This window comes from Macrotis lagotis, chromosome 1, assembly GCF_037893015.1.
Source record: "Macrotis lagotis isolate mMagLag1 chromosome 1, bilby.v1.9.chrom.fasta, whole genome shotgun sequence".
NCBI lineage: Eukaryota > Metazoa > Chordata > Mammalia > Peramelemorphia > Peramelidae > Macrotis > Macrotis lagotis.
The window spans coordinates 87,903,310-87,922,175 of record NC_133658.1 but is presented as its reverse complement, the minus strand read 5'-3'; the positions used below and the strand labels follow the sequence as shown (position 1 = coordinate 87,922,175).

General features: G+C 39.8%; 1 protein-coding gene across 3 annotated transcripts in view; it reads left to right on the top strand.

The window, feature by feature from the left end:
- The window catches only part of CDKL4 (cyclin dependent kinase like 4), a 65,542-nt gene that overhangs the window by 6,847 nt on the left and 39,829 nt on the right, over positions 1-18,866 (top strand). Inside the window, exons 1-2 of one of the 3 annotated variants that reach the window (XM_074204347.1) lie at positions 3,264-3,433; positions 14,626-14,745. In XM_074204347.1, coding sequence (XP_074060448.1) covers positions 14,698-14,745 — 48 coding nt within the window. In that variant the 5' untranslated portion in view covers positions 3,264-3,433; positions 14,626-14,697. Of the gene's footprint in view, positions 1-3,263; positions 3,434-3,868; positions 3,969-14,625; positions 14,746-18,866 lie in introns of those variants that run through there. The other 2 variants (XM_074204333.1, XM_074204341.1) reach the window with 2 other exon arrangements.

Here is an 18,866-nt window from a genome sequence, read left to right as displayed (position 1 = left end):
AAAATGTGAAATCCCTAACAGCCAGAATCCTGTTTTTTTGCCATTCTTTGTCTCTATCATGCTTAGAGCTTCGTAAATGCTTGTTGATTGAATCTCCAGAAGTTTCCAGTGGAACTCTGCCATATACTTCAAGGGAAGCTTCTAAAGGTTTCACACTCCAATTCCTGATACACAAACTTAGCATCTGATGTTTTGGAAAAGTACAGCTGTACTAACTAGCATCACATTAGCAAATACAAAAAAAAATATTTTAATAGAAAAAAAAGCAAACATAAGCACACTCCATTGCATTATATTAAATAAAAATACTGCTAGATATATTGAGAATAGATGTTTCAAATTAGGCACAAATCTTTTCATAGAAATATTAGCACAGATGACATTCAGATTTGTTCAGTTCTAACCTTTTCCCCAACTCATAGTTGTAGTCTACAACTGCCCATTAAACGTCTCCAAAAATTCAGCATTCTATTGACATCTTAAAATCAGCAGCTGAATGTATTGCCTGTCCTGCATCCCAAGCCCTTTTCTCTTCCTTTCATTTTATTGAGGATACCACACCCAGGCTTAAAATTTAGGTGTCATTCTTGACTCTATACTCACTCCTTCCCCCTAATATCTCTATGTCCCTTCTGATGCTGCCAGAACATTGGTGTGGGCAGGCCCTCATCACCTTACACATGGGATATTGTGAAACCTGCTAATTCACCTCCCTTTCTCAATTCTCTGCCATCTCTGGTCCATCTTCCATTTGGATATCAAATTGATCTTCCTAAAGGGCAAGTCTGATCGTGTCTTCCTTTTGCAGCTGGGGTTTTGGGGGGTCACCAATTACAGACAAAAATTGAGGGTTACTGAAAATCGAAGGAATTTGTATGTTCTCTAGGCTTTTAAAACTGCTCAGGGTTTTATTAAATATAGCAAAGTTAAGAAGCAACAGGCATTTTAGGACAGGGAGTGAATAACAGAAAAGGCTAGGCAAGGTTGCTTGATAGAGGGAGGGAAGGAGGAGGGGGGGGCAGGGATAAGGAACAGTCAAGTGGAACTGAACCAGCCCTGAGCAAAGGTCCAGCCCAGGTTTTATAGCCTTGCCCCTTATCTGGACACTGAGGGCAAAGGTTGGTGGCTGGGGGGTTGGGAATGATGAGACAGGATACAAATTTTACATTAAACAATAGGAGTCCATTTACATCTTAAGAGCAAAGAGCCATCCTCCCTTTAGCAAGATTTAACAGCATTGAAGATTACAGAATTTCTGTTACATTCACAGTTCTCTGCATCATTCCCCTATCGTTACCACTCAGTCAACTATAGTGGCTCCCTATTGCCTCCAGAATCAAACACAATTCTGTTTGGCCCTTCATCACTTGGGCCCTTCCTGCCCTTGCAATGCTCTAATACCTCATCCCCATACATGTTGGAGGCCAGTGTTCTCCATACATGACACCATCCTACACACAAAGAATTTTCACTAGCATTTGCCTGGAACTTTCTCCCTCCTCATCATTTTCCAGCTTCCCTGTTTTGTTCCTAATCTCAGCTAAACTCTCACCTGCAAGGCTTTCCTTGTCCTCTTTTATCTTTGTGCCTTCCCTCTGAAACCATTCCATTCTCCATTTATCCTGTATACACAGCTTGTGCATAATTGTTTGCCTGTTTTTTCCTCCTTTAAATAGTGAGCTCTTTGAGAACAAAGACTAGTTTTTGCCTTTATAACCTGGCACATAGTAGGTGATATATAAATGCTTTTGTCTTATTGATTTAATTGTAATTTACCAAACCTTTCTTTCTTATGGTTGGCAATCTGCCTGGAGCATATTTTCTTTTTTTTTTTAAGATTTATTTTTTGTTGATATTTTTTCAATTACATGTTATGAAAATTTTTCAACATTCATCCACATGCATATGTATGTTATACAATTTTCTTCCAGCCTCCCTTCCCTACAGCAGCGAACATTGAACATGTCCATTTGTGTTTAACATGTTTACATATTAGTTACCTTCTGTATGTGAGGAATTGGGACTAAGGGAAAAGAAAGAAAACCATGGAATAGGAAGGAAAAATGTAAGAAAAATTTTGTAAAAGTGAACAAAGAGGGACAGCTAGGTGGCACAATGAATAGAGCAGAAGCCCTGGAGTTAGGAAGACCTGAGTCCAGATGTGACCTCAGACCCTAGCTATGCGACCTTGGGCAAGTCACTTAACCCCATTACCTTGCAAAAGCAAACAAAAAAAATAGGGTTCATTAAGATTCTGTAGTGCTTTTTTGTTTTTGTTTTCTTCTTCTGGATGTGGATGGTATTGTCCATAACAGGTCTATCTCCCTGGGTTGACCTAGTTCTCCCAAATGCTGAGAAGGAGCTGCCTCCATCAAAGTCACTCGACTCAATGTTGCTAATGTGTACAATACTCTTTTGGTCCTGCTCCCTTGGCTCAGCATCTGTTCCTGTAATTCTTTCCACTAAAACGTATTTTCTACCAAAATTCCTTTTGACAACCAAGCTGTTGCAAAAAATCCGATTGATAATAGGGAACCATGCAAAAAAAAAAAACAGAACTTTCCTTGGATTAAGGAGTGGGAGCCCAAAGGTTAATGCTCTGAACACAGAATGGGTTCCACAGTCATGGGACCACCGTTAATCCCCACTCAAGGTAACCCCACCGAGCTACCTGGCCCTGAACGTTTCCACCTGTTATTCAGTTTTGTTTTGTTTTTTTGCAAGGCAATGGGGTTAAGTGGCTTGCCCAAGGCCACACAGCTAGGTCATTATTAAGTGTCTGAGGCCGTATTTGAACTCAGGTGCTCCTGCCTCCAGGGCCGGTGCTCCATCCACTGCCGCCCCTGCTACTCACTAGGAAACAGTACGACAGCATGATCTAACGGATGGAAGGGGTTTGGTAGGCAGGCCGGACCGGGCAGGGGGTCTGGTAGGCAGGCCGGACCGGGCAGGGGGTCTGGTAGGCAGGCCGGACCGGGCAGGGCGTCTGGTAGGCAGGCTGGACCGGGCAGGGCGTCTGGCTGCTTAGCATCCTGGACAGCTCCGAAATGTTAGCCTGCAGGCTGGGCATCCACCCACAGGGCGGAGGAAGTCGACACACCGGGAGTTCCCTAGCCTGACCCCCCCCACACTTCAAAAGCAGAAACTGGCTGCAGTGAAGCGGTCCGGGGGCTCCACCCGCGCCCCCCCGGGGTGGGGGCGGCCAGCCGGGCTCCCCAGGTCACCGGAGGCGGCCTTGGCGGCGGCCCCGCCCCGGCCGGAGCGTCCCGTTGTCCTGGCAACCGTGACTCTCCTCTCCCTGGGGCAGGTGCGGCTGCCACCCCCCTCCCCCGGGGCGGCGCAGGAAGCACCCGGGCAGGCTCCGGCGCCGAGCGGAGACTGGGGAGGGGGGACAAGCTTCGGGATTGCGTCCCAATCCCCCCCGGCGGGCGCAGTAAGTGACCCTGGGAACGGACCCCGGAGCCCCGCAAGGCAGGGGAGGCCAGGGATGACGTCAGCATGAGCTAGAGCGAGGAGGCGGGAAGGTCGGGGTGACTGGGAGGCCCAGGAGGCAGGGGGGCCGGAGGCCATGGGGGGCAAGGTGGGGGGAGGCCTGCCAAGTCTCGACAACCGGCTCCTTTCGGCAAATATTGCGCGCCTACTGTGTACAAACCGGGGCTAGATAGAAGGGCCTGGCTGCCCAGCTGCTGACCCGTCGGGGGGTCCGGCTGGAAGGGGGCCAGCCAGGCACGAGTCACTCCCATGCAGGAAAAGCGTGAGAGAGGGAGACTGTGGTAGCAGGTGGTTGAGAGGATGAAAAGAACGGTGATGCCGGTCTCCCTTTTGTTCCATGATTTTCCAGCCGCAGGTGAGAGAAAGCTTGGGCGTGGCCCAGAGAAGGAGCCGGGATGCTACAGGGTCCTAGGAAACGCAGAGGTTGGAGAGCTACCCCTGGAAAAGGGCTCTCCAGGCCTCTGGGGTTTGTGGAAGTAAGATGGTCATCTTGTCATCAATGGATGCTCTGGCTCGGTTGTCGCCACGGTAACACTATCTGGGCACAACACAGGGCTGGGAAGCTCGGAGCGCATAGATTTCAAGCCCAAAGGGCCTTGAGGTTATTTCTGAAGTTATTCAAGCGGCTAAGAGCAGTACTCAGACGCCAAATCTTAGAAGCTAAAAGCTTGTACTAAGAGGACGCGGGTCACCAAACCAGCTTCTTTGGGAAAGGGCAATAATAGTTGCATTTAGGACCAGCAAGATCTAGAATTCCTCAGCATTTAAGCTCTATGTCCAAGGACTATCCGTCAATCAACAAGCATTTATTAAGGGCCTACTGTATGTAGGCTGTTGGGGAAAGAAAGAAAAAAATAGTCCTTCCCCTGAGGAACTTTCATTGCATTGGAATAATTAACATAGAAACTCTTATGAAGGGGCAGCTAGGTGGCAAGGTGGATAGAGCACCGGCCCTGGAGTCAGGAGGACCTGAGTTCAAATCCGACCTCAGATATTTAATAATCACCTAGCTGTGTGGCCTCGGGCAAGCCACTTAACCCCATTTGCCTTGCAAAAACCTAAAAAAGAAAAAGAAAAAAAACACATATGAAGGTATGCAGTGTATATGAAATCATAAAATGTAAATAAAGTAATTCGGGGGTGGAGAGGCACAACCATTGAGGGAACAAGAAATGCTTTATGTAGGAAGTGGTGCTTCTGCTGTCTATAGAGCAGTATTTTAGAAAGTCAGCTGCAATGGGCAAGGACTAATTTCATTTTTATATGCCCATTGTCTAAAAGAGGACCTTAATGAATGCTTCTTGGTCTATTGAAGGAAGAAAACTAAAAAGAAAGTGATAAAGAGGAAATAAATTTCAGGCACAGGGATTGATGGTCCACGCAGAGACAGCAATGTGGACTTGATTTAGATTTGTTTAGTTGGAGCAAAGAGGGAAGGAAGAATTTAGATTCTCCCAAGCCTGGAATGCTCTTCCTGATGTCTTTCTCTTGGGTTTGCAGACTTCCATCAAGTCTCAGCTAAAATGTCACCATTTTGGAGACCTTTTCCAAATCCCCCTTAATGCTTCTTTTGTGGGTTCTCTACAGTTTACCCAGTAGAAATAGCTTGTTTGTACATTTGTTGTTTGCATATTATCTCCCTCCTTAGAATGTGAACTCCTTGAGCAGAAGTTAGTTTTTGCCTCATTTAATTAATTTTATTTTATTTATTTTTACCTCATTTAATTTAATTAATTTTGTCCAAAACTTAGCATAGGGTCTGGAATACAGTAGGCACTTAAAAAATATTGACTCACTTTAAAAACAAGTAATTACAAGCAAGCTAGAAGGGTAGGTTGGAGCCAGGTTGAGAAGGATTTAAACAGAAATTCTTTTTTTTATTTTTTAAAAATTAAAGATATTATTTGAGTTTTACAATTTTCACCCAATCTTGCTTCCCTCCCCCCACCCCCACCCCACAGATAGCACTCCGTCAGTCTTTACTTTTAAACAGAAATTCTTAAGCAGGGAAATGACATGGTCATAAGTAGGCTTCAGAAATTTATGTCACTTTGGCATTTTTCAAAGGTTTGTCTCTCTCCCATTAGATTGTAAACTCCTTGAGAGCAAGGACTGTCTTTACACCTTTTTTGTATCCCTAGAGTTTAGCCCACTTGTAGGCACTTAGTAAATGTTTACTGACATACTGATTGAGGTTAGATTGGAGAGCAAGAGACTTGAGTCAGACCAATTGAGAAGGTATCACAGTAATCCAGGTGGGAGATAATGAGAGCCTGAACTGCAGTAATGGATGGGTGGGCAGAGGGAAAGAGATGAATGGAAGCCCATAGTGAGTTAGTAGACATTTCTTAAGTAATTTTCAATGTCCTGAGTACCTTGGTAATCACTGGGAAAACAAAGAAAGATGAAAGACACACACACACACTCCCTGTCTACATCCTAATGGGGGAGATGACATGATGACATGTAAGTGACTTGGTGTATATATAAGATCTATAGAGAGTATATGAAGAGGGGCGGCTAGGTGGCGTAGTGGATAAAGCACCGGCCCTGGAGTCAGGAGGACCTGGGTTCAAATCCGGTCTCAGACACTTAATAATTACCTAGCTGTGTGCCCTTCGGAAAGCCACTTAACCCCGTTTGCCTTGCAAAAACCTAAAAAAAAAAAGAGTATATGAAGGTGAATGAAAAGGGCAGCTAGATTCTAAGTTTTGAAAGGGTAGGATGAAGGAGAACATTCCAGGCAAGATAGACAGTCACTACAAAGGCATTGAGATTGGAGATGGAGTATCATGTTCTAGGGATTGAGTTAAACTGAATGGGGGCGGGGTGCGGGTTGAGGGGAGCTAGGGTGGGGAGAGTGGAAGTTGAGAATAAGGTATTAGAAAGCTAGAAAAGGTGGAAATGGTTCAGTTTATGAAGAGCTTTGAATGACAGGTGTTTCTGGAGATATTAGGGAGCCATTGAAACTCCTTGAAAAGGAGAATGATAAGGTTAGTCCTAAGTCATTAAGCATCTATTAAACACCATGTGCCAGACACTGTACAAACACTGGGAATACTAAAAGAGGCAAAAGATAGACCCTGCCCTCCAGTTGAAGTGGAGGATAGATTGGCTATTTCTTAAGCGAGGACAGGTGGCCCAGACAGACACTTGCCATTACAGGAACCCTAAAGACAGATGATGAGGTCTGAAGCAAGTGGCTATGAGTGGAGAGTATCACAACCTGTGAAGATACCATTGGCAAGACTGCAATGGATATGATTGGTCGGATGAGCGAGCATGAGGATCGACTGGGAAGTTTGGTAGTGTCCTCCAGGGTGATAGGGAAGCTTGGAGATGGGGAAGATTTGGAGAAAAGGATGAGTTCCATTTTGAGCTTGTTGAGTTGGAAATGCTTGTAGACTACATCCAATTAGATATGTATGTACAAGATGTAGTTGAAAATATACGACTGTAAGAAGAGAGATGAAGGCAGGAGATAATATATATGTATATGTATATAGACACACATATAGGTATATACATACAAACATATATATAATTTTCATAGAGATGATAATTGTAGTTCATGGAATTCTCAAGTGAGACAGTAAAAGAGGCAAAAGAGAAGAAAGACCTTGAATGAGCCTTGGGGGACACCTATAATTGGTAGATGTGACTTGGATGAAGAATCAACAACAAAGGGAACTGAGAAGGAGCAGACAGGTAGAACCAAGAGATTGCCGTGTTCAGAAGGCAGATTTCAGAGGTTTAAGAGAAAATAAGTGAAAATGGAGACAGTATATTTGACTATACACTAGCCAACTAGTATATTGTTCTTAAATTTAGCAGGCCAGAAGAAAAGTTCAAGGAAGGACTTTTTAAGGTGGGGTAGATGCGATCATATTAATTCATTTTCAAAAGGCAACTTTACAGGAAAGTTAATTATTTATTCTCATGTCTACAAAATTTCATGATATTGCAACTAGTTTTCCAGTGTCAGTTCCCAGTTTCTATCCCCTATCCCTCCCCACCATGTCATTAGACCAAAGAAAAACAAATGTATCATGACTTGAGTATCCTTCAGATAACACACACACAAATGTCCCATGAATACATACTTAGGGTCTTATAACAAAGTAGTCAAAGAATGATCTATGAATTCCTCGAGTGATTGTAAACTACCTGAGGGGCAGGGATAGGGCAAGGATATCTTTATTTATCATATGACTTTCCTATTTGATAACCTCCAGTGGCTTCTGGTAGCATTGAAAATCAAATATGACACACAGAAGCCTTCATAATCTAGCCTTCCCCCTAACTTTTCAGTCTTTTTGCCCTTTATTCTCAGCCATGACAGTGACACTGGCCACCAGATGTTCCTTTAAGACACTCCATCTCTTTTCTCTGGGCATTTTTCTCTGGATGCCCCCTATCCAAGTAATGTGTTCTCTCTTCATTTCTGCCTGTCAACTTTTCTGGGGTTCCTTCAAGTCCCAGCTAAAATCTTGCCTTTTTCAAACAACCTTTCCTAATCCCCTCTTAATTCTAGTACTTTCCAATTTTTGATTATTTACTGCTTTTCCAGTATGTAACTTGTTTGTACATATTTGACTTGTGTTCCCCGCTAGAATGTGAGCTCCTTGATAGCATGAACTGTCTTTTGCATCTGTGTCCAAAGTGCTAAGTTCGATGCTCAGCCCACATTAGGCATTTAATAAATGTTTATCAACTGACTATGCATCATCTTCTCCTAGTGCTTAGCAATTATGTCTTCCATGTGATTTGTCTTTCATATGTTCTTTGAATTGTTTTAAAATGCTGCTTATATAAAAATATGTTGGCTTTTACAAAATAGTATTTTCTTCCATCAACAAGCACACATACATATGTATACACACACACACACACACACACACACACACACATATTTTGTTTTTGTGAGGCCATAGGGTGCCTGAGGTCAAAATTTGAACTCAGATCCTCCTGAATCCAGGGTCAGTACGCTATCCACCTAGCTCCCCCAACAGTGGGCTTTAAAAAAAAATGAATCCACAATAGTGTACTTAAAAAATAAACGAGTAAGTGAATGAATAAATAGAACCTTAGTAAATGCTTGTGTTTTTTTAATTGATTAATTGCCCAGGCAAAAGATTCATTAAAAAATATTTTGATAGGGGCAGGTAGGTGGTGCAGTGGATAGAGCACTGGCCCTGGAGTCAGAAGTACCTGAGTTCAAATCCAGCCTCAGACACTTAATAATTACCTAGCTGTGTGGTCTTGGGTAAGCCACTTAACCCTTTGCCTTGCAAAAAAACAAAAAAAACTAAAATAAAAAATAAGAAATATTTTGATTAAAAAGGATCCAAGGGTCCCTTTTTCTTTATAGAAACAGACCATGTACAGAAAAGATTTGAGTATTACTATAGTAAAACTTTGCTTATTTAACATATGAAATACCAGAAACAAGGAAAAAAATATTTTGTGGATTTGAAGGGTCCTTTTCCCTTATAGAAGTAGTCTAAGATAAGATTTTGGTATTTTTATAGTAAAAATTTTCTTACTTGTATTTAAAATATCAAAAATAAGAAAAAATATTTTGAATTCACTGGTTTGTTTTTAACCAATTTTTAATTAATCATAAAATGTTTAGTGAACTAAGCAATAGTTGTTCTTGCTTTTGCTATAGCTTCAGGACTTCAATGAACCAGATTTTAGCTTTCTTAAATGCCCTGATTGGTTATTTTAATTATGTATACATGTGTTCATTTTGCATGATTTGTATAATTATTTTTGAAAAGCACATAATCCAGTAATTACAACATTTACAGAACTGATATCCAAAGGCAGACAAATTAAACCCCTTTTGGTCATTTAAGTTACTATGGTTGTGAAAAAGGTTAATAATAATTAAGGAAAACTTCCACCAATTCCCTCTTGTTCGTTTTTAATATTTTTTTTAAATCAGAGGTGTTCATTTAAACATCTCATCAAAAACAAGAATAGCAATCATATATAATAGCTAATGTCTTGAATATGTTTTTAAATTGGAGATGGTTTGACCACACAGATACTCATTCTCTTTGTCCACCAGGTGGGAGTCTAGGACTTTACCTGTCTTCTTATTAAGGATTTTTATCCTCTATTTGCTTGATTTGGTTCAGTTTAGCCATACAGGAAAAATGTTAAACTTCAAGCCAGAGAAAGAGAAAAAGGTAGATGCTATACTCAGGTGCCTCTCCTAAGATTTCTTCCTCCTTTTCCCCTCCCCAAATTTATTTCTTTTCCTCCTTCCTTTAATTTATTTAGTCCAATATTTGCCAAGTGCCTCTTATTTAAAAGGAACTGTCCCTACTTAACAGTATACTCCCCAAAAAGTAATAATGTGTTTTAACCTTCAAGGGGATTACAGTTTATTAAAGGGAGAGGAGAGAAAAAGTAATTCAGGTGTGTCCCTATTTGTAATTTTCTTAGCAAAGACCCACTTTCTAGTTATGTGACCCCAGGCAAGTCACTTAACCCCAATTGTCCTGTAAAAATAAAATAAAAGAATTGCATGAAATCACCAAAAATATCTTTAGCAGATATTTTTAAGACCTCATAGAGCTGCCTGCCCCCTCCCCATCAGAATTCATTTTAACTCTTGCTAAAACACAAAAATAAAATCTTTGCCTTACTATTTTTAAGATACCCATAACAGTATACCAGTTAGGTGGTGCAATGGATAGTGCTCTGGGTTTGGAGTCAGGAAGACCTGGCTTCAAATTTGACCTCAGACACTTACTAGTTGTGTGACCTGGAAGTAAATAATTTAATCTCTGTTTGCCTCAGGTTCCTCTGTTGGGGGGGGAGAAAAAAAATAGAAACCTACCCTCACAGGTTTATTGTGAGATTGAAATGAGATAAATATTTGTGGAAAGCATTTGTAAGATATCTGGCATTGTATAAATACTTATTCCCTTCCTTTTTAGAGTAAATTCAAAACCCCAAGAAAATTTTAGAACCTATTTTAAAATATGATTTGCAGGAACCCAATGTTTTTAAGTATTTGGAAGGCAGAACTAGTCAGAACTTGTTCTATCCTTCTAAGTACTTCATAATCATTGGAGAGACACAGAAAAAATTCCTTACTTTGCTTCTATAATAATGACTTCCAAATAATTAATTCTGTCTCAATTCTTGCTAGAGGTCTTTAAACAGTTTTGATTGCTGTATTTCAAGGAGACTATAGAAAGTATTCCAGTTCTAACTGAGAGTCTGTAATGGCAGGTTGATGGACTTGTTTTTCAAGTGATGGGTTAGCTAGTTTGGGAATATTTAATGGTCTTCAGTTTCCTCATCCATATAGTAAGGGGTTTTAATGAAGTGATCATCAAAGATTCTCTGTTCTCTAAGCTTCCCTTACTATTATTCACAATCTAAGGTCAATGGAATGTATCTTGATTTTCACAATACATTTGATTTAATTCTGATTGCTTATTGCACATATAAAATGAAGGGGAAAAAAACCTGGGGGAAATATGGCTTGGATCGTGCTTCTCTTAGAGGAGTATCCACATAGCAAATCAGTGGATGTGCAGAGAAGAGACTCTAATGAGACAAATAACCATTTTGTCAGACACTTCATCAACTGGTCCCAGAGACAGATCTAAAATTTGAGTAATAGTCTAGAGATAAAGTCAAGAGTGAGAACACATGAGCTCCACTTTGATCTAGAACTGTCTTTAGATTCTTTCCCTGGATCATTCTGGGCAAGAGGATCCTAAGAGGGATTTCTGACCCAAATCCAGTAGATCCACTTGCTCTGGGCTATTATGGGATCACCCTAGTTTGAAATAACCTCCAAATTAGTCCTGAAATGGATGTTTTTACTGTGGATCTTTAAATTAGTGATGACCCAAGCCAGAGCCATGACCAATATCAAGGTAAACATGAGAGGGAACACAATAGGAGTAACAATGATTAGCTCACATTCCTATCTTACTCATTATATATCAGCACAACCGATATAGTGCATGGTCTGATGTTGGGAAGACTCTTAGGAGTTCAAGTCTGATCTCAGACACCTACTAGCTGTGTGATACTGAGCAAGCCATTTATCCCTGTTTGCTTCGATTTCCTCATCTGTAAAATGAACTGGAGAAGAAAAATGGCAAAACTCTGCAGTATCTTTGCCAAAAAAATCCCAAATAGGGTCACAAAGAGTAGGGCATGATTGAACCAACTGAACAACAGATAGATCAAGCACCGTGCTAAGTGCTTTATCCTTATGACTGAGTTTGATCCTCACAATAATTCTAGAAGGTAAATTCTATTATTATCCCCATTTTACAGATGAGGAAATTGAGGCAAACAAATTAAGTAACTTGCTCTAGGTCACATAGCCCAATTGAAATTTCCTATGTTTCATTAAATTCACTAATATAGACAGGATCCCCACCAGTATGGAGAATAAGATTATAATTTGAAATGATTTTTAACATTTTGGAGAAATTAAAATAGACAATTATATGAAATTATTAATCTGTAATTTCAAGGCAATTAGGAAAGATGGGGAAATGCAAAACAAAATAAGAGGAAGATTGAACTTTGTGTAGCTGGCAGAAAAAAATATTTCCTTCATTTCACTAACAATAATTGGATACATACTGTATACTTAGTACGGTGCTAAATTCTATGAAGAGACAGAGTTTAAAGTAAAATTCCTGCATGGGAAGTGTCTAGTTGGAGAAGCAGGACATACACATGAGTGGGAAGTGAAATAAAAATTTAAGGTACTAAAAGTTTTAACACTTATAAAAAGTGATGCTACTTTAATGAAAAAAGCAATCAATTCCTGCCTGAGTATAGTTTCAGAGAAAAAAAAGACATTTTTTTTCCTGTTGAATTTTAATGATTTTGTATTATCAGAAAAGAAAATCTGTGTGGCTGTATGTGTTTTTTTTCTTGCTTTTAAAAACCAGAAATCCTATATTAACCCAAGGCTTTTGTTTTGCTGAAATCTGATGTCTAAAAGTACTTCCTCTTCTGGATCTTTTTAATTGAACTAAGTTTTATTTTATGCCATTAATTTTTTATTGTACCTTGCATTGCATTTAAATCCACAAGCAGGTTAAAGTCCCTTCAGAAGATATGTGTGAATTATCACATGCACATACATATGTTAAATTATATACATCCTGTTTAAATTAACAACAGACAGAAGGAAAAAATACTTTTAGGCACCAGAATTCAGGAAATCAAAACCCTCAGGCAATAATTTTTTTTAACAGCTAAGACTAGAAGAAAAACAGATATTTACATCCATTTTCATTTTCTACTAACAGCAGAACACATGCAAATTTATCAACAAAAATTTTCCCTAGATCTAAACTCGAGGAAAAATTTATTGCTCCATATTTTCATATAGGCATATATGTATTTATGTCAACAATATATAGGTAAATATATAATATCTGCCTAGATACTGTTTCTTGTATAAATAATGTGTTTATAATAGATCTTGTATGGGCTGAAATAGTTAGGAAGTTTCAAGAAAAGACCAATTTCTGGCCTTGATCTTGAGGAAAGGGGAGAGAGAGAGAAACAGAGAAAGAGATGGGGAACAGAGGGAACAGAGGGGACAAAAGAGACAGAGGGGCGGGGGAGAGAAGAGAGCACTTCCTCTGAATGATCTCCCTTTATAATCTCATTTCCACAATTTTCCATAGACACTTCTAGGTAGATGAATCCAAAGTCTAACTCTAGTTCTAATCTCTTTCCTGAACTCAAGGCCTCAGTCTCCTGTTTCTTCCCTTTTCAGTCTTATTACACCTTGCTCTTTTCTAGGTGTTCCAGGACCTCTGTGAGGTTTCACAGACTATATCCCCCTGTGCCTGGAATGTTCTCCCCTTTTCATCTCCATCTCTTACTTTCCTTGGCCTCAAACTCTACCTTCTTCAGGAGGCTTTTCCCAATGCTACCAGCCACTAGTGTCTTTCTCTTTCATATTACCTTCCCTCTACTCTGTTTATATCTTTGGTCATTTTCATGTGAATTCTTCCCATTAAACTAAGCTGCTTTAGGACAGCAATGCTTTTTTGCCTTTACTTTATATCCCCAGCACTCTGTTGATGTTCAGTACATAATAAAGGATTAATCAAAGCTTACTGACCAACTTATATAACACCTTTACTTGCATATTCCACTAGTACTTCAAACTGAATGAGTGCAAAATTGATCCCACTATTTCCCCTAATATGTCTCTTTTGCTTTCCATCTTATATTTCAGTCTGTAGGACTTTGCTTCATCCTGTTTTCCTCAGTCTTACCCTTGTAGTTAACTGTGACTCTACATTATTTCTCACATCTGATCGATTATCTTTTCCTATTGATTACATCTCTGCAACATTTCTCCCTTCCTCTCTATTCCCATATTACAGCCCTGGGGGCAGCTGGTGGGTACAGCAGATAGAGCACTGGGCTTGTATTCAGGAGGTCGGGAGTTCCAATCCAGCCTCAGACACTTGCCACTTACTAGCTGTGTAACCTTGGGCAAGTCACTTATCCCTATTGCCTCACATCCAAAGTCATCTCCAGTCATCTTGATTCATATCTGGCCCCGGGACCCAGATGGCTCTGGAAGAGAAAGTGAGGCTGGTGACTTAGCACAGTCTAGTATCCCCCTCACTCAAATCTAATTCACATGCTTGTCATGACATCATCTCCCTGATATCAAAGTCTTCTTCAAAAATGGATAAACATTATTATTACTACCCTAATTTGAGCACTCATTATTGCCCCTCCACCAAGACTATTGAATGAGCTTTCTTATAGGTTTTCCTATTTCTCTTCTCTCTACCTTTCTCTTTCTTATAAGTAGGGATGGCCATGGCATTCAATGACAAAAGTCATGATGCCTTCCTAGTGCCTCAGCATCAATAAACATTTATTAATCACTTACTATGGACAAAGTACCCTGCTAGACACCTCCAGGGTAAATTCTAATTCCTTTATGTCCAAACACTTAAGCAGTAATAGGGAGCTCAGAGCTTCATGAGTTAGCCTATTGTATAACTAATTCTTCAACATTTCTCCCTTTTATTCCCTTTCATTCTGCCTCTCTATTTGACCTCTTTTTTGTCCTTTTCTTCTGCTAATCTTCCTTGGCAGTTCACCATCGGAGTTAACAAGAGAGCTACCAACCAGAATGAAAACAGACTGAGAAGCTCCAATTCAACAAGCATGGAAGACAGGGGGGACCTTTCAGTGACCAACAAAGAGGAGGTTAAGGTACGTGTTTCTGTCAGAGATGAGTAATAAATAACAAAACCTGGAAAAATACACCGACAAGAAGTCCAGAAGGAGATAAAGAAACAAAGAGGGTGATTTTATTGCTCTCTTTTAATCAATATACACACATTTTAAAACTTTAAATAACAAGTTTATGATTTCATGTACAATCTTCTTAAAAACTGTTCTTGTTTGTATATTTGAATACATTATTAAAAGATGTGCTTGCCCAAAGTTCAGGCTGGTCTTCCTTATGAAAAGAAGGTAAAAGGCCTGGAAGAAGGGTATCTACTCTTCAGCTTATCCATAGAATAAAAATTGCTTGAAAGACTAGAGGAAGAGATTCAAGGAGAAAATACAGAAAAAAGGAGAAAAGAATCTGAGAGACAAAAGGAAAACTAAAGCTAAGTCAGGAGGAGGTGGGAGTTTGGAAGAATGTGACAAATAGGAAGAAGAGGAAATGGGCCAGGAAATATTTGAAGCTATACAACAAGGGTGAGTTTCATCCCAAAGAGGGTAGAATGATCTAGTCACCACTAGATCATTCAAAGGAAAGGGGTTTCTTGGGTCTCCAAAGAATGCTGATGAGGATTTCCAGGTGCTACTGGAAGAGGAATTATCTAATAAAGAGGGACAAGGAGCGCTGGCTGATGATTGCTTGTTGAGGGATGCCTAGGCAACTTTCTGCCAACCTTATATAATCAATGGAGAGTTCTGTATGCTTCTTTGGGACTATATATTCATGATCTGACAGAAAAAAATCTGCTGAAATGACTCCATCTGAGGACTATTTTTCACTTCTAGTGACTCATAATGCAGACAAATGATACTGTTGAAAGGAACCAAGAAAGTATGATTAGGTATAGAGACCTGAATAAGAAACTGGAGGTGTTAGGTTTGGGATGCATGTTGGGGTGCAAGTTGATTTTAATCACTATTATTGATTGGCAGTAGAACTTTTAGAAAAAAAATATGTGGGAACTGAAGAGCTGGTTAAAATGGTGTCTGAATACAGTATCTACATTTTTGGCTCACCACTTAAAATGTCATTCTTGGCAAGTGATGTAGCACATTTCACAAGGTCTGGTAAAATACATTTATCTGGAGTCTTACAAATTTTCTCAAGAGAATTTTAAGCTGCATATGTAAGAGGAAAAAGAAAACTAAATATCTACTAAGACAGTTACTATAAAGAGTAATGGTTATAGCATCAGAAGACTATCAATGAATCACAAGAAATGTTAACCAAGAGATTCAACAGCATGGTTTCAGATGTAATCACATAACTGTGATCTTTTATACCACTTCCCCATCAGATCCCACTCAAGGGTTGGGGTCCCCTGAAGGATGACCCCTGGATCAAGGTACTCTCTGGATTATACACCCCTAAAACTTTGGTTCATGGGTCCCCAACACTGTGTCTACTTTTTACCAATCCTAAAGGAACACAATTAGCTCAAAATCATAGTTTTTTGTTTTTTAAAGTAGCAACAAATCATTCCCTATAAACCTTGGACATATTCTTCCACAAGTATACACAGGATACATGAAGGGATTTCAAGTAGGAAGCAAAAAGCAATCAAGACACCCATGAAGAGAGAAAACTTGGGTCTCTGATGTTGCATGGCTACTCTTGATGACATTGCTCTCATGGCCTCTAACAATGTTTGCCTAGATGTTGCTTCATTAATGGCTGGTCTGCTCCGCTTGACTATAATTTCTATTAACTCCAGCCTCTGGCTCAGTTCACATCTTCACCTGGGATAAGGCAAGGGTCCTTTATTTTATTTTTTTTTAGGGTTTTTTTTTTGCAAGGCAATGGGGGTTAAGTGGCTTGCCCAAGGCCACATGGCTAGGTAATTATTAAGTATCTGAGACTGGATAAGTATCTGAACCCAGGTTCTCCTGACTCCATGGCCGGTGCTTTATTCACTGCACCACCTAGCCACCCCGGCAAGGGTCCTTTAACAAGCTCCTTTCAAAAAGGGTAGCCACCCTTACTTTAGGACCAGAATCCTCTTTCATTCCATTTTCTCAGATTATAGACTGAAGTCTTGTATCTACTAAGGCAAGAGATTCCTAGCTCCTGATGAGAGCTACCAAGGTTGTTCCTCTGAGCTTAGCTTTTTTCTTTTGACTTTGAGTAAAGATCTGACCCTGCTTCAGTTAGAAAGCTCACCTAAGCTCATACTGATGGTAGACAATTTCCAAATCTGATATCTGCAGACCAGGCCAGGCAATGGTTATCTACCCAATAATTACCCAATGGCCCTGAGGTTCAAAGTTATATAGTTTTTGAACTGAGTCTCTCTCATTCACCCATATAAATAGGAAGAAAGGGAAAAAATGTAAATGCAATTTATGTGGGATAAGGGGATGAGGGGCAGAAAAGGAATGAGAATTCCTATTCTCTGTTAACTGCCCTGCCCCATTCTGCACCTTCTCATATGTAAATATGGCCAATTGCAAATGAAGCCACTCAAAGTCTGTTAAAGGCATCAGATATAGGTAATAAGGTAAATCTTAGTGCATGATAAATATTATCTCATATTATTTTTACAACTCTGGAAGATAGATGGTATTTTGATATGCATTTTACAGATGAAGAAACTGGAGCAAATAGAAACTTTCTCAGGGTCACATAGATAAAAGTTGGATTTTAACTTAGGTCTTCCTGACTACAAGTTCAGTACTCTACCCAGAGCCAATTAACTGCTCCAGAATTGGATGACTAAATACAAGAAAGTAAATTTGGTCTCATGGGAAGCAGAGATTTGTAGGAGTAAAACTCACAACTAGGATGTAGTTTATTTAAAGGGTACAGAATTGGGGCAGCTAGGTGGCATAGTGGATAGAGCACTGGCCTTGGAGTCAGGAGGACCTGAGTTCAAATTCTATCTCAGACACCTAGCTGTGTGACCTTGGGCAAGTCACCTAACCCCATTGCCTTAAATAATAAAATAATAAAAGGGTATAGAATAGATAAAAGGACAAATAAAATAGCCTTTTATAGTTAGAAGTTATACCCAGGTGAGTAAATCTAGTCATTGGAGTCAGGAATGATAAGAGAATTTGAATAATGATCAAGGAAGGAATATTGTTATGGGATTATTTTACAGTCCACCTAGACAGAAGGAAGAAAACAACTTTGGGAAACAGATCATAATACACCCAGCAGAGACACACTATAGTAGGGAAGGGGTGGGGGAACTTAATTATTCAGTTCCTCCCCTGCCAAAATAAAGTAAATAAATTCTTGTCTGTCTTAAGAATCCTAGTTAGTCTTCAAAACTTGGAACAAATGACAAAGGGAGCATGCTATTGGAAGTGATTTTGACCAATAAAAAAGATCTGGTTGAGAAAGTAGAAATGATGGAAGCAAGCCCTAAGAGGATGAGATCACTCCAAATAAGAAAGAGAGGACAGGAATAAAGCTCTGCATTGTAAATTGGGGGGGGGGGGGAGGTTAAGTTCAGGGTGTTCAATGAACTAAATTTTGTAAGGGAAGGAGGTGAATAAAGAATGCAAATCTAGTAACACAAACTCAAACACTTCCAGTGAGGGTGAAAAGGGGAAATTGTTTAAAGATATCAAGGGGAAATGTATAGGAAACTTAAAAAAAGACTTATTAAACAACTTCGATTTTTTTTATTTCAATAAACATTTGTTAAATGTCTATTCTGTGTAAAGCACTGTACTCAGTTTAGGGATACAAAGATGAATATAAAACAAAATCTCACCAAGGGACTACCTTTTACTCAGGAATACAACACACACAAATAAGCAATGTTAACTGTGTAACACAAAAGAAATTCTTTAACCTCTCTGAATCCCAGTTTCCTCATCTCTAAATGAGAGGGTGGATGGACCCAATGACTTCTGAAGTCTCTTCTAGAGCTAAAAACTATGATCCTGATCGCTATTTTGCAGATGAGGACACTGAGGCTGAGAGAGGTTAAGTAATTTGCCCAGGGTTGGCCAAAAGTGTGAGAAGAGAATCAAGCTCAGGTCTTCCTGATACTAAGTCCCACTCTATCTACTGTACTGCCTAACATATTGTGGTGTGGGGCTGGGGGCTGGAGGAAGGCTTCTTGTAGCTTCCAATGTGATTTTTTTTTCTA